The 17,114-nt window shown below is 37.5% G+C and overlaps 1 protein-coding gene across 6 annotated transcripts in view; it reads right to left on the bottom strand.

The window, feature by feature from the left end:
• MED13L (mediator complex subunit 13L) overlaps positions 1 to 17,114 on the bottom strand; it is a 446,607-nt gene that overhangs the window by 305,433 nt on the left and 124,060 nt on the right. Inside the window, exon 2 of one of the 6 annotated variants that reach the window (XM_007489990.3) lies at positions 7,355 to 13,782. The exons of the other annotated variants lie outside the window; for them this stretch is intronic. Within the exon in view, the coding sequence (XP_007490052.2) occupies positions 7,355 to 7,400 (46 nt within the window). The 5' untranslated portion in view covers positions 7,401 to 13,782. The remainder of the gene's footprint in view (positions 1 to 7,354; positions 13,783 to 17,114) is intronic. 6 annotated transcript variants of the gene reach the window in all.

Below are 17,114 nucleotides of genomic sequence, written 5' to 3'. Positions count from 1 at the left end.
CTTGCTTCCTTTTTTTTCCCCAAGCCTTTTTAAAAACTAAATTGGATGAGGTCCCTGACCATCTCTTTCTTTCAACTACTGACCTTTTTATTCATCAAAATTGTCTATTCAAGTCTTTAGAATTTCATCTTCAGAATATCTTATTCATAGTTTTTAAATTCCCTACCCAAACTAACATTCTATTCTATAGTACTATAATTTTTATATCTCCACTCATATACAATGAGAAATGTTGCTCATAATGAAGACACTGATATACTTACTATAAGATTTGAAACAACCTCTTAATTATTAAACATTAAATGACCTAATTCTACTTGACAACTCAACAGCCTTTGTCATCTTCACCCTCTTCTTCATGATATTATCTTTTCCCTAGGTTTTTTGGACAATACACTCCCCTGGTTCTCCTTCTACTTATCTGAATTGGTCCTTTTCTCAGTTTCCTTTGCTGAATCTTCATCCAGCACCACCCTCACTGAGTGTGTCCCTTAGGGCCCTATTCTAGGTCCTCATTTCTTTTCTTCCCAAACTATCTCAGTGATCTCATCCGTTCCCCAGGATTCAGTTATCATCTCTACGATGATGGTTCTAACATTTACTTACAGAGTCCTAAGCTCTAGACTTGCATCTCCAAACTGTCAATTGTATGGCTATAATAAGATGCTCTGTAAGCATTATAAATACAATATATCCAAAAACAAACTCATCATCTTTTGCTCCAAATTCTCTTCACTGCTGAACTCTCTTATTACTGTAAATAGTACTACCATCATCTCAGGCACCCAGGCTCACAAATCTAGGTGTCATTTTCATTTTTTTATACATACACTCTTTCTCTCATTTGCCATATCTAATCTATTGCCAACTCTTGTTGATTTTACATTCACAACATTCCTCCTCTATATTCCCTTTGTCTCCTCTGACACTGCCACCAACCGGGTGCAGGCCATCATTTCTTCACTATTTCAATAGGCTGATGATTGGTCTTCATGCCTCAAGTATATCCCGACTCCAATCCACCTTCCATGTAGCTATCAAATTAATCTCCCTAAAGAACAGGTATATGCAGTAAACACTTAATAAAAGCTTGCTGATTTGACTCAAAAAGGTATTAATGTGAAAGTGAAAGAAAATCTACTTAAAGGTATGAGAAAGATTTTCAAAAACAGAGATTGAAACATGATTCCTCATGTTTCATTTCCTCATTTCATTCAGTTAATGAGGAAAGGATTTCTCATTAACTAAAATTTTTAAACAAGTAACGGGGGGGGGGGGGGGGGGGGGCAGCTGGGTAGCTCAATGGATTGAGAGCCAGGCCTAGAGACGGGAGGTGCTAGGTTCAAATCTGGCCTCAGACACTTCCCAGCTGTGTGATCCTGGGCAAGTCACTTGACCCCCATTGCCTAGCCCTTACCACTCTTCTGCCTTGGAGCCAATACACAGTATTGACTCCAAGTTGGAAGGTGAGGGTTTAAAAAAAAACAAAAACAAGTAACCAGAGAAGCCCATCCTCTTACTGTTTTGGATTAGTCAAAGAACATTTGTTGATCCTGAAATGCCTGTACATTCTCCTAATCCTTTCTCAAAGGTGTCTTAAATTTATTAACTGCCATAAATTGATTTGATTAAATTAAATATTTACGTGCCCTTTAATTATATGGACTACAAGTGACATGGTTAAGATATAGCATATTAAAGTTTACGTAATTTCCAGGTTAACTGAGTATTTAGTCATATATATACTGAAATTACCAGGGCAGATGTACCTGGAGTGCACAGAGTGTAGAAACCCTGGAAGAGTGCAAGATTTTATTAATCTCTTAATTATGAACTTTTCAAAATACTAAGCTCCAATCAACTGCAGATTTTCTAAACATGCTGTGAAAGTCTTCTTTAAGATTTCATATTAGAATTCCCTATAATAGCTTTGACATTTCTATAGGGCTTTAACATTTGAAAGAATTTGCAGACATTAACTCATGTAAACATTAAAACAGGTATGTCTTCCTATTACTATCCCCCTTTTAGAGATGAAACAATTAAGGATACAAGAAGTGACGGGATTTGCCCCATAGGTAAGTGACAAAGGAAGGACTGAAACCAGATCTTCCCAGTAATCCAGCCCTCATTTCACAATATTCTGCTGCATTTCAATATCAGATCAAAAAGTAGTCTACTGATTGACTATCCTAGAATAAAGTTATCAAAATTTCAGGCAACTGATTGAAGCATGGTGCTTAAAAGGCTAAAGATTATGCATCTGATTCTCATATATGGACTAGTAAGTTCACATAAAATAATAATAATAATATATCTAGCTCTTTAAGGTGTGCAAAAATAACAACCACCACCCAATATGTCAGAATCACTATGTGCCAGACACTGGGCTATAAGATGAGGACACACACAAAAAAGGTTGCAGCCCTAAAAGAGTTCACATTTTGATTGGCAAGACTGCAGATAAACAATTCCTGACCCTGATTAGCCATTGTTATTAATCAGGATAATTAATATTTACACAGCACTTTAAGTTTTACAAATTATTTTCCCACAACAACTCTGAGAGGAAATTACTTATCTCTAAGACAACAATATATATTTTGTGGATGAAGAAACATTGATGAAAGGTTAAATGAGTTTGGTCAGGTTCACACATGTGATAGACAGCATTATACAATAGAAGCATGAACTTGAGAAACTTGGGTGCCCATAGGCAAGTCATTTAACTATTCCTGGGCCTGGAGTTTGTGAATTTTAAAACTATTCCACCCTAATCAGACCATTCTTTAGAAGATTTGATTTAGCTATTTCCTGATCAATAACAATAATGATACTTGGAATAATAGAATCAGGTCTTGGAAATTCCGCATTCTCCACCCTACTCAGTTGAACAAGGTTTTGAAAGGTCTGCATCAAACTCAAGATTTAATTATCTGAGGAGATGGCCTTCAACAGATATGTGCAAAAAAAGGACAGACCTCTGGGCTGTCCTAAGTCAAGCTAAGTCCTCATTGGTACAGATGAGATGCAGGAAAGTAATGTAAAAACGTCCATATAAGGCACTTCAGTATCTGCCTCTTTCTCTTTCCCTGGAGAGACACTATGGCTGGCAGCGTGCTAAGCTTTCTGACATCTTGGAGTGTTGGGTGGTGAGTTTTGCCTTGGAGCTGATTTCAATTTTGGGCATCTTAGCTAAGCCTCTTTGAAAGTCAGGCTAATTCTTTCCTCCTTCACACTCAAAACCTTACTTTCTAGATCTCCTATTTTCCTGCCCAGTAATAGCCTCTTCCTTCCTCCTCCTTAAAATCTTCTCTACTATATCAATTAAATCACCATAAAATTTGGCAGCTGACTTGGGCATTTTATTATTTGGGATTTCCCTTGACGACCACTTGAATTTAGATTTTTTTTTTCAGTCTCAACCTTAATTTCACCCTTTACAGGTTCACCAAGTTAAATCTAAGAGCATTAGAAGAAAGGCTCTTAAAGACTCCACTGTATGGCTCAAAATCCTCTGACCAAAAAAGTACTGAGATGAGGAATCTTAATATAGGTCTGCCTTCTAGATTTCTGTTCTTATATTCACTCCACTCTGATACTCACTGCTTGTCCCAAGACACATAACAAACACTGAGCTGAACCTTCCATAGGGTTCTAGTAGCACAGTCAATGGAATAATTCATAATCAACAACCTATAGAGTAAGCCAAGGCCTTTCTGAATGAAGTTTGGTCTGGTTCATTTCCTGCCTCAGGAGGGTTTTTCAGTGGTGACCAAATCCATTACAACTTAAAACTAAAGCTTCTACTTATCACATGTTTCTGTTTCCTTAATAGCTACTTGGTACCAGATAAAAAACATTTCAAGAGTCCTTTCAAAGGAACTAGAAATGTAAAGGTCATTTTTTATTTGGAATTTCTGACCCAGAAAACTTTAAGTTGCTGTATCTAGGAACAGGCAGCTTTACACTTATAAAATTTTTTTCATTCCTAAAGAACTCATTATGGAGAAGTAGAGAATTTTCCTTTAAGTATTTTAAGAGCACAGAACTTTTAAATAATGATGGCATAATGATCAAAATCTTGTTCTAAGTCAGACTAAGAACTTTACTGTTATGTCTTAAAGTTCAAAACATTCATGTTTCTATAAGCAAGAAAAAAATTAATAAAGTGCTTTCCATGAAATGCAAAAGACTGAGTTGAGAATTTAATTCTCCTTGCTATGGAATCATTCCTGCAATGCTTTTATCCCCCTCACTTAGTGTGTATATGTTCTCTATACTCATTCTGTATGAGTCGTTTACACATTATCTAATACCTTTTTAAGCATTCCACAGGCTATGAGTTACATAGGTGTCGAGAATAACAAGTAGATATAGATCATATCTCTCTAAATTAACAAAATTTTGCATGTTATTTTTAAAATTTTCTATTCTGTGGAGGCTAACTCAAATTCAACCTGGAAACAATTTACCCACATAATCTTTTCCCCTTTATTGGAAAAATAACTGTTTAACAAGGGAGAAATGAGGCACATAAATATAGTACATAATACTTCTCATCTCAGTGTTGTCAAGTACTATGTGCCATTTAATGAGAAAATGCACAGGTTCTTATGCTAGGAGATCAAATAAATTCTACAAGGCATGAAAATCATTATTATCCACTTAAAAAGAGGATTGTTTTTGAAGTTCCCAATTGGTCTATTTGTTAGTCATACACCAATTGAAAATGTGGACTGCTAGATCTTAAATGAAACAAGTATAGGAATATGAAAAAATTGCTGTCATCACATCTTAATACCTAACAAGATAAAAAAAAAAAAAACCCTACAGGCAAGTTTACACAAAGGAAAAATAAAATACCTTAAGTAATACATAATCAGATTTCCAACTTTCAAGGATATGGAAAGGAAAATAAAACTAATTCTTCCAAGACTGACAACATATTTTAAGAGGAAAAAAATGTGACATTCATGTAAGACAATATAAGTGTGATGCCATGCATTCCAGAAAAAACCCAAGACCTGATAAATTACAATTAACTTGAAAGTCTCCAAAGTTCTTCATACAGCAGCACCATCATAGATAACCCTTGAAAACAATAGTCCAGAGATAAGAGTAATTTTCTTTTAAAAATCTGAATAATAAAATTGTTTTGTTAAGTGCTTTGGTTTTTAAAATATAGCTAATTAGAAAACTTAAAGCCTTGTTTATAGGAATTAAAAATTGGCATTTGACATGAAATGTGAATATCAAATAAGTGATATATGCATTAAGATAGATCATCAAAGATTACTGCTTCCTTATTTTCCCCCAATAAATCAATAATCAGGAGTGAGGGGCAATACCTACAGAAGTACTTTTGGATGCACCTCTACTGGGAAGTCTGTCTCCAAATGTACATCAAAGGATAGAGCAGCCAGAATCCCAAACAGGAAGACTGGAACTCAGGTTCAGTTTCTTTCTTGGATCCTTACTCTATTGCCCTGGACAAATTACTTAACCTCATTCAATTTTATTTCCTTGTCTTTAAAAAAAAGAGATTTGGAAGTTACCTCAGAGTCTATTTAGTTGAAACCAAAAATGCCCTTCCTACAAGGTCCCCAATATACAGTCATCCTGCCTTTGGTTGAAGACTTCTGATGATATGCATTTCTGATAAAGAGAACCAAATAAAACAGTTTTATATGTTTATACATACATGCATACATATATAGATATCAATATTTCTAAATGATACTTTCTGAGTACAGAAGTCAAATAAGACAGAACACAAGATTTTCCAGTAGCACTGGGTTTATTTCCTCCATTTTGATGCTATTCCATTTAGGTATATTAAGGGGAAAAGATAGAACTTTAGCTATCCCCAGGAGGCTCCAAGAATGAGATTATTTGAGCAAGAAGATAGCCTAATAGAAGCAATGGAAATACATATTGAGAGTTTACACATATTTAGAAAAGTAGCATACACTCTCCAGTGAAGAAATGTTCCCTAAAAAGAATAAAAAGGCATTCAAAACTTATGTGCCAGGCATTGGGGTAAATATAAAGTTACAATAGTCCTTTCACAGAAATACCTTAAGAGTTTATACTGTATTATGGGCAGATAACACACATAAAAGGAGACACTTTATGGTGCAGAAAGGATGCTGAGTGGTGTCAAAGGAAAATAAATCAACACAACCCTTTCAAGAACCATAGCAAATTGGATCTAATAATGATTCCATAAAGGGAAATGTGTGCTAGGTGGGAGGAAGGGGGAAGTAGGATATCTCTAGCTGCTTTTTTGGTAATAACAAATCAAATGTATATACCCAGTGACTGAAGGAATCTTGCCTGTGCTCCAAAAAGGACACAGACACAGGCAGTAAGGGATCAATAGTACAATGGGTGAGCTCATCCTAGTTCATGATGGGGTACTCCTCCTCCATGTCTGAGTTGCCTAGCTCTGTGTGACAAACCTTCAGTGCCACAGCTCCCAGGAAGTTCCTCCCCCATCCTGCCCCATGCCCAGCTCTTACATCCTAGTTGGCAGATGCTTTAAGCCTACAGCAAAGCCAGGTTGCTTGGCTTTTGCTTTTTTTCTTGTTCTCTAGAGCCTCCTATAACATCTCCTACATCTCTCAGTTTCAACAGAAGCTGGTCAGCATCTTACAGATGTCACTAATCAGAACACACCTCCTTGCCTTCTGGCTCAGCAGCCTATCTTTCCATTGTTGCACATGTATACTAACACTATCTCTACTCAGAAAACTCAAAACAACAAGGTTGCACAAAAATACTAACTTCAAGCACACTTGAATTTTTACCATATCTTATCTTCCTTAGGGAAAATCTTCATCAGAGAGAACTATTAAGCCCTAAGTTTTAGGAGTACTAAGTTGTGTCACCCTGGAGAGTAACACAAGATAGTAATCTATCTTCTGACTTGCAAGAATTTTCTGCCTATTAAGAAAATCCCTTGATGAAAATATCCAATTTCTATATTCATTAAGAGTACTACAACAGTTTTAGCCCTGCTTTTCTTTCAGATCAGGAAAATATTTCCCATTTAAACAGTAACCAATGTAGAAATTTGTGGTAAAATGCCAAATCACTAATAGGTTCAAAATTTTCCAGGAGAAAACAATATCTCTGCTTGCTATCACACAGCCTAGTCCTTAAAAAAAAAAAAAAGAAGCAACTTCCCTTATTACTTCCTGTTTTTGGACAATTAAAGTACTAAAGGCCCCTGACATGATTATATGGCAAAAATCACAGAAAATTACTGCTGGAAATTACCTCAGAGATCAACTAGTCAAACCTCAGTGGCTTCCATGACCAAGGTTTTTAAAACCTTTCACAAACTCACCTCTTCCTGTCTTTCCAATGTTGTAACACCTGACTGCCCTCCACATACTCTTGAATCCATTGATGACAGTCTCCCAGATGGTCTTTCTCACAAGACATCCCAACTCCTGACTGAGCACTTTCTCTGGCTGTCCCTCAGGCCTGGAATGTTGTCCCTCCTTACAGAATCCTGTCTCCAGGTTTCCCTGGATCTCTTCAGGTTTCAGATAAAATTCTACCTGCACCAAAAATCCCTCTTAAAGCTAGTTTGCTCCCTCTGAGACTATCTCAAAATTTATCATATTGTATGTACATAGTTGTTTGTATATTGTGCCTTTGTCTCCCTATATTTAGCAAAGTGCCTGATACACAGTAGTTACTAAATAAATACCTGTGGATAACAACCCCATTTCATATATGAGAAAAGAGGTTAAGAAAACTTTTAGAAGAGTAATGTAGCATAGAAGAGACAGCTGGAATTCAGGTCCCTTGATCACTAATCCAGTATTCTTTCTATTAGATTGCAAATAAATGTTTTTGCAAAATCTGATTCTAGGATTAGTGAGCCTACATGAATTAACTTCTTTAATACAAAAATAAGTGGTTTTATTTCTAGGTAAGTGCCAGGAGACCACTAATTACAGTGCCTCAAACACAATAGGCACTTATTAAATGCTTTTTGATTGAAGAACAAAAGCCGTAAACCAGCTAAGATGTTATCTTGCACATTCCACTTTTCTCATTGATAATGGACAAAAAACATTGATCACTGGTCTTTTACTGTGTCAGTGATCTTGGGCAATGCAGCTACTCGATCAAATACTGAGAAGCAGAATAGCAAAGCAGATCACAATCTGGACCTGGAATAAATCAGTAAACTCTAGATGGACTTTGGGCCCTCATGATTTATGTGACAAAGGAGAATCAAAACCTTTGTGAACTTTAGACAACTCTGAGACCAAAAATTTTCAAAATTAATCCACCTACCCCACACATTTCTGAATTGTTATAAATGTCAAATTAGGTAATAAGAGAATGATGGTATTTTGCCAGAAAGAGGTCAACTTGCTCTAATTCCTTACATTTCTAATGCTACAATTTCTTCTCATATGAGAAAAGTTTAGTGTCAACATACAAATCTTTCCACATTCTTATAGCCTTTAAAAAATTCTCAAATATCTTAATACTTAAGTATTCCTTTCACCATATAAGAAAGGTTAAATTGAGACCACATTCAGAATAACATGACAGAATGTTAGCAAATAACCAAAAAATCCTGGTTTTATATTATTACAAAATGGTCAAACAAGCCCTTTCAAGAAAAATTACCCTTTCATTGATCGGTAGCATTACAATCTGACACCAGGAAACAGTATAACAGGGCTAAAAGAACAATGAGTCCAAATGGGCTAATAATGTACATGGATTTTACTTAAACAAAACATGAAGTAGATCAGAAAAAAATACTGATTTCAGCATATCAGTTTTTTTTTAAATACACATAATATTTGAAGTCTTAAGTAGTCAAATAACAAAAACAAATCTCCCAATAAATGAATGAATACAGATAGGCTAATAAGCACCAGTGGTTTCTCACTGCCATTCTTTAGGAAAGGCTTCTCATTTTAAGACACAAGGACAGACACATAAAGGAAAGCAGGTGAAGCCAGCATTCTAAAGTGAGGTAAGCATCTGTTTGCTAAGTGATCCTCAGAAATAAATACATTTACCTTCCTTTCCCAAAGCATCACAAATACAATTGGTACTAAACAATCATTGTTTTTAAGTATTCTATCCCCAAAGTTGGAAACAACATTTAGAAATGGCCAATAACTTCCACTAGATGAAACCAGTTTAAAAAAAAAAAGCACATCCATTTTTGTAACAACCTCCAGTCTCAATTTTTTTTCAATAATTGAATTCAAGTAAGGTTTCAATACTATACAAATCAAGTAGAATAATGGGATTGTTTCCTTATCAGGTCATTTTATGAATGAGCACAAAATAGAATAAGATAAAAACTAACATAAAACAATTAAATTAATATAGTAACATATTTCCTATCAATAAATTTATCAAGTATTATATAAATGAGCAGACCTATTAAGTGCAAAATGTTTGGGATCATGAATATAAATAGAAATGAGTCACTAAAGGGCATATCTAAAATACATACTTTTCTGCATCTCTTTAATACTTATTCTCTTTCATATTTAACAAATATGGACAAACTAAAATGACATCAAGAATAAGGTTAAAAGTAAGCTTTCCTCAAAATTGTCAAATCTTGTAGATAAAAGAAATGGATTTTTATTCACTTGTAAGCTGTAAATTTGAAAATTTAAAGTTTTAGGAAATAAAATGAGCTTCACAAAACAGATGTTACTGCCTATGCCATTTAATAAATTCAAGTCACATTCAGGGAAGACAATATAGCCATCTGATGAGTTCAGCGTCAATGGAATGAGCCAAATTCACACAACAGCATCTTACAAAAATAATGAGTGGTTTAAAGCAGTGCATGTGCAAAATTCCTGAAATAACATATACATAATTTGCTGCCAAACTCTGATGAATTCAAAATCTGCAAAGGCAAGAAACATCATCATAGCTATGAGATTCATATTCAACAAGGCTACACTCAGAAAGTTTCATTACCATCTTCGAAAAAAATAAATGATCAAGAAAGTTTAGATAATCCTGTGGTGGAGGGGTAGGACAGGAAGGGTTACAAATATTCCTTATTTTTAAAAAGTTTTTTTTTAAATCTCAAAGAATACCAACTTAATTTACAGACCTTTTAAGACATGGCTTGAACTTGCTAGGTGACAATAAAAAACAGGTCTGACCATGGAGCTCCCCAGTATCACTTAGATCTCTCTATCATCTCCAAAATCCAGAATAAACTCCTTTGCCCTTTCAAGTCTTTCAGACCACATCATTCCCATTCACACAGGGGCTGTGCTCTGTTCTGATCGACCCTTTGAGCCTACTGCAGCCACACTGATCTTTTTGCTGTTCCTCACTCAGGAACCTCCATCTTCTATCTCTGTCCCTTTGCAGTGATTGACTACAACTACTTCTGGACCCTCCCTCTCTAGAATACTTAATTTGCTTCAAAGCTTAGCTCTAGTGCTATTTCTATTTGAAGCAGTGTGGTCCAGGGAAAGAAGCATGGGTCCTGGTGTCAGACAACCTGGGCACAATCCTGCCTCTGACACTACTTGCATGACCTTGGGCAAGTCACTTAATTTTCCTGGACCTCAGTTTCCTCCTCTGCAAAATGTATGGGGTTGTATTTACAGAGTCTCTAAAATCCCTTCCAACTATAGAATTATGAGATGATAACTCTCCCTTTGGTCATCTGGGGACATGGTGGATAGAATAACAAAACTGGAGTCAGGACGACTCATCTTTGTGAGTTCAACCTGGCCTCAGACACTTCCTAGCTGTGTGACCCTGGGCAAGTCACTTGACCCCCATTGCCTAACCCTTACCACTCTCCTGCCTTGGAACCAATACATAGTATTGATTTTAAGATGTAAGATATGGGTTTAAAAAATAAATAAATTAAGTTAAATATGCTGGAGAAGGAAATGGCAAACCATTCCAGTATCTCTGCCTAGGAAACTCCTAATAAGGTCACAACTGAAAAAGACTGAACTGAACCCTCCTGTGACTAGAACTTCTTTCTCTTCTTCCCCATTCCCCACAATTACTTTGTATTGACTTACCATGTATGTTTGTTGAAGGTAGTGTGCTATACTGGAAAAAGCTGGTCTCGAAATCAGGAATATCTGTTCAAGACTTGCCTTTGATAACATCCTCATTGGTGGGATGATCCTCTAGTCACTTAATCTCTCAGTATGTTAGGCAGCTCTCAAAATGAGAAATAAGGGGGCATCTGGGTAGCTCTATGGATTAAAAGCCAGGCCTAGAGATGGGAGGTCCTAGGTTCAAATCTGGCCTCAGCCAATTCCTAGCTTGGTTCCAAGACAGAAGGTGAGAGGGGGAGAGGGGAAAAGGGGGGTGGTGGGGGAGAGAGAGGGAGAGAGAGGGAGAGAGAGGGAGAGGGAGAGAGAGAGAGAGAGAGAGAGAGAGAGAGAGAGAGAGAGAGAGAGAGAGAGAGAGAGAGAGAGATCAGAGCTGGAGTCTGTTGTAATATCAACTTAAAAGGAGGAGGACTCTAGAGAGGAGAGTACTCCAGAGATCAGTGTTTCGTAGGCTATTTTATAGTTTTCTCAATGTCTTGGATAAAACTATTTAAAAGGATAACACACTGAGTCAAATTTAATGTGAAATAATATGGTTTAATATATAATCTTACATTTGAAAATTTGAGTTCCAAATATAATATGGATAAAGTGTGGTGAGCAACAACAGTTGAGTAAAAAAAGATCTGAGGATTAAATGACTTGTGCACAAGGAATAGCACAATACCCACTAAATATAAAATTGGAAAAGAAGATACATTATTCACAGAGTAACTAAATATCCAAAGTAACTAAGAATCATTTATTAACAATTTCAAACTAGTTCCACAGAAATGCCACTATATACTGATTCAATTGCTTTTTTCTATTTATTTATTATTTTTATTATGTAGAAGTCCCAGCTATACTGGGATAAAAACAGACCATCCCATCTCCCATCTTGATGCACAGGTACAAGTCATCATCCATGTTTGGTGTTCACTCCCCAGCCTCATTACCTCCTCTCAGAATCCTAATCTTCCTTCAAGGCTCAGCTCAGGTGCCACTTGCTTCCTAAAGTATTCCCTTAATTACCAGGCATAAAAGCTCCTCATCATACAGTGAGAGATCTGTAATGCCATTAGCACAATGCCTGGCACAGGATACTTTTTAAATGCCCGTTTCCTTCCTTCCTTTGCATTCATTGGGTACATTTGGGTACAGTAAAATATAAGTTAGTGACTATTTATCTGCACTTTACACATTTCCCACCAGCCACATTGCTTTTGACCTTCTTTGAATTCCTTCATATTGCCTTTGAGCCCAGGAAATTCATCACTGAGAACTCTCATTATGCAAGACTGAATCTAGCCTTACCATGGTCTTCAATCTCCTCAATCCCCTCCTCTGCCCCTCTGAGCCATGGGCTCCAGGACCTCCATTTAAAGAGAAGAATCAGCATAGTCTTCTACCCATTTCCCACCAGCTTTAGGGCTTCCTTGAATTTCTTCAACACATTCCAACCCCCCACTACATTCCTTCTTTTTTTTTTAAACCCTTACCTTCTGTCTTGGAATCAACTCTGTGTATTGGTTCCAAGGCAGAAGACTGGTAAGGGCTAGGCAGTGGCGGTTGAGTGACTTGCCCAGGGTCACACAGCTAGGAGGTGTCTGAGGTCATATTTGAACCCAGGACCTCTCTAGGCCTGGCTCTCAATCCACTGAGCTACCCAGCTGCCCCCTCCTACTACCTTCTTTCAGCATCTTTTTGTCTTTGTTGTAACCATATAGAAAAGCAAGCTCCTAGGTCACTTTGGGCAGTGTCTAGTAAATAGGAAATATTTAATAAAGACTTGTTAAAGGAGTGCCTGGAAAAAATGGTGTGATACTCCAACCCTTTACATAATAACAGCTGATTTTTAAATAGGGCCAGAAGGTTTAAAAGTACATCAAGTCTCCTTTGATGCTCACAATGATCTAATAAGGGAGGTGCGATTGATATCTCCATTTAGCAGGTAAAGAAACTGGATTAACTTTCCCAAGGTTACAGAGTTAGGAAGTGCATGAGGAGCAACTGGAACCCAGGTATTATTGACATCCAATCCAGTAGCTGATTGCTACCAGCTACTTACAAATGGATCAGATTCCCAAGTTAGGAGACAATCTATTACAAACACTTAATTATAATTTTTTTTCAACAGTATTTGTTTTTCTTTAAGGCCTGAGGTCACAGAATTAGTCACTTTTCCTAGAAGAAAAGAAAGGTTATGATATGGACGGAAGGACTCGCTAAAACCGGCAGCCCAAGAAAGCTCCTTCTCTGGAAATGTTAAAAATCCAAGGCAGAAACATCTCCAGCCTGCCAAACTCAGGGTTTGCAGGTAAAAAGGTCACTGATCTCACCCTCAAAATATATTGAAAATTCTTTTTTTTTTAACCTTCACCTTCCGTCTTGGATTCATTACTATGTATTGGTTCCAAGGCAGAAGAGTGGTAAGGGCTAGGCAATGGGGTTAAGTGACTTGCCCAGGACACACGGCTAGGAAGTGTCTGAGGTCAGATTTGAACCTAGGACCTCCCATCTCTAGGCCTGGTTCTCAATCCACTGAGCCACCCAGCTGCTCCCTTGAAAATTCTTATGGATAGCACAAATCACTTTTAAAAAATACTCCTCAATCCATCTTTTTAATTACTTATTTTGATTTGGGTCTTCAGGATTTTCAATAAACTTCAGGCATTCTGTCAGGAATTTCATTTTCCTAGGATGCACAAGAACAAGAAGAATTTCATTAATTTACTTTTAAGGTACCTAAAAGTATCTTTTGTCCCTACCAAAAATAATATTCTCTAAAAAGCATTTTGCCACATCTAGAAGTACTTTATTCTGATACCAAAATGAAAGAAAATAACTCAATTTAAAACTTTCTGTCTTGGGCTCTGAATGATGCAAAGCCCAAATTTCTCATTCAGAACTTTGGGGACAGCACTTTTCCTTCAAAAATCAGTCTAGGCACACTCCCGTCTTAAGTAGCTAGGTAGTGTACTGGTTCAGAACACTGGGCCTGGATCATGGAAGAGTGGAATTCAAATCCAGCCACAGAGACTTCCTAGCTGAATGACCCTGGGACCAAATCACTTAACCTCAGTCTGCTAGGTTTCCTCAATCTGCAAAAATGGGCATAATAATAATCTACCTCCAGAGTTGTTCTGAGGCTCAAATGAGATATATGTAAAACACAGCATACAGTCACTGGCATACAGAAAGGGCTATACAGCCATTCCTCCATATATCAGGGTTCACTGTATTGTATTTTTTTTTTAATCTATCTAAGACTGTATGGTAGTTACACTTATCAAGGCACACTATTGGCTGATGGAATGAAAGGCGACCAACCACACCCTGGGGGCTGATTGGCTCAGTTAATAAGAGTAAAAAAAAAAACGGTTTATAGGAGAGTGGGAAGAGTTTGTAGACTTAAAATACACATAAATAATAAAATAAATATAATGCCACTACTGGGGGGGGGGCCCTCTGGAACAAAACTCTCGTGATAGGTATGGGATCACTGTATATAAAAAGCTCCCTCCCTCCCTCCCTTCCCTTTATGAAATGTTTCCTGATTAGTTAGATGCTAATTAAGGCTTTTCCAGGCTGCTTTATGTCTTGTCCTATATGCACAGAATATTGTGTGTGTGCCCTGCCCCCGCCCCTTTTCTTGGTATAATTCCTGCTACATTAATAAATGCTTGCTGATTCGACCTCCTTGATCCAAAAGCAGAAATGCCTCTTTGTGGGCACAGCCTCCTATCCTTCCTAGTTGCACCTCGGAACCTAGCCTCTGTCCTCATCACCCTCCAATTTTTCCACAAGAAAAGTATGAAAAAAGCAAAGGCTGGTCTGCAGGAGTAAGGAGATGATAATCTATCTAGACAGTGCCCTGGTAGGAAATATGTGGAGGACTTTAATATGTCAGAAGTTGAATTTTAACGCAGTCCTGGTCTTCCTGATCCCAACTCCAACACTCTATCCACTGAACTATTTAGGTTAGTTGCCATTCTGGGAAAGGTAGTATGGCATCATGGAAAAACTAATGGACTTGTGAGTCAGGAAAACCCGGGTTTGAATCCTGCTCCAATCTTCAATAGCTATGACTACCAATAAAAGTCACTTACACTCTTTTAAAATCAGTTTCCTCATATGTAAAATGAGGGGAATTATGATATTCAAATGAGGTAAGTATAAATTGATTGTACACTTCAAAATGCTATACAAATGAAAAACTGTTCACAGTTTCAGTAATCATAGAAACACAAAATTTGAGGAAAGGGCCTCTTCACTGTAATATAACCAACAGTCAGGTATGAAGCCTGTGCTTCCACACCTCCAGAAAAGGGTTCTCTCATATGTCCATGAGGAGGAAGCCCATTCCATTGTTAAGCCAGCTCTAATAGAAAAGTTTTCCTGAGATTGTATCTAAACTAGCCTCTTTGCAACTTCAACCTATTATTTCTGATTCCAATCTCTGGGGCCACACTCCACAGAATAGTCTTCCAAAGACTTAAAGACAGCCTTTATATAATTCTAGAGTACTTTCTTCTCTGGACTTGACAACTTCAATTCTGGCAACCAATTTTCACCCCAAAATGTGTTATCTAGGCCAATGTGGGGGAAGTAAGTACTGGCATGGGTGCTGGGCCAGCATGGGGGAATTGCCCTGTTTTGCTTCATCCCAGAGGCCAAGGACATTTTTGGCATGCCCCACTCCTCTGTTCAGCTGCCCAAAGCAAAGACTTTTCTCTGTCTAGGGTAATACAGCGGGGTCTCAAAGGCAGCTCAAAGTTGCAGTTTCGGCACACAAACTCAAAAACCTTTGCCAATGTTGATGTAGGCCATAACTTTCTCTTTTCCTAACAAGACTCAATTAAGGTACTTTATCAAAGCCTTTATTAAAACTAGCATTCCTTTCTACCAATTTAGAAACCTCACCTAAAAAAAGAATAAAATTAGCCCAATATGATTGGTGTGCCAGGTAAAGCTTCCAGGGATAGAAGGGACCCTCTCCTCTCACAGGAGGGCATCAGGCAAAGGTTTCATGAACACCTAAAAAAAGAATAGATTCTTATTCAGGTATGTATTGGGATAAATGACCCTGGAGTTCCCTTCCAATCTAACATTCAGTGATTCTTGGATACTCTACTCTGTGTGATCAAAAAAACTGAATAACAGTAGCACCACCTTACCTTGGCCCTCAATTATCACTGATTTATTCTGGTAAGTGGAAGGTTCTCCTGACACAGCCTCAACTGGACTCTTTGCCATCTCCCCCATTACATCTCATTCTGCCTCTAGAGTCATCCCCTTTTCAGGACAATTTATCAACTAGATAAGGGGATATGATTAAGTCTTCTCTTATTCAGATTAAACATTTTAGGAGGACCTAAAACTACTAAAAAGTTTACTTCCATTACTCCTCTAAGACATTCTCAGGCTCATCAATATACTTTCTAAAATATAGTGCCCAAAAGTAATATTCTACATGTACCCAGTCAGGTCAGAGCACAGCCTCACTATTACTTCCCTGGTCCTCACCATTAAAATGCATCATAATAAGCTCAACCGAAAAGAGAAAAAAGAAAACAAAATATGTAAGGAATAAAGCAGGCTGGCAGGCCACTGAAGGGGAGTGAGAATGATACAAGCTGCTGCAAGTCTTGCCAGAGATGTCGTTCTTACCCCCACTCTGCCTCGATCCTAATATGCCTCCTTCTATAGAAAGCCTTTCTTGACTTCCCCCTATCCCCATGTGAAAGCTCTCTCCTCAAAAAATTACCAGTAGGTTTATGTTTTATGTGGTAAATATCTCCAATGGAGGGTAGGAATTTGGCTAAACCTTTGATGTCATCAATACGGGGCTCCAGGTAACAGACTCCCACCTCCAGAACAGGTCAGTCCCTACTCTGCAAGGTACTTGACTGACACAAAATTGTTCAGTCAAGTTGTTTAAGTCAGAGACAGAATTTGAATTCAAGGTCTTCCTGATTCAGAGGCCAGCTAACAAAACATTAGGCCACATATCCTCGGCCTAATGTA

This window comes from Monodelphis domestica, chromosome 3, assembly GCF_027887165.1.
Source record: "Monodelphis domestica isolate mMonDom1 chromosome 3, mMonDom1.pri, whole genome shotgun sequence".
NCBI lineage: Eukaryota > Metazoa > Chordata > Mammalia > Didelphimorphia > Didelphidae > Monodelphis > Monodelphis domestica.
This window is presented reverse-complemented; position numbering and strand designations above follow the sequence as displayed.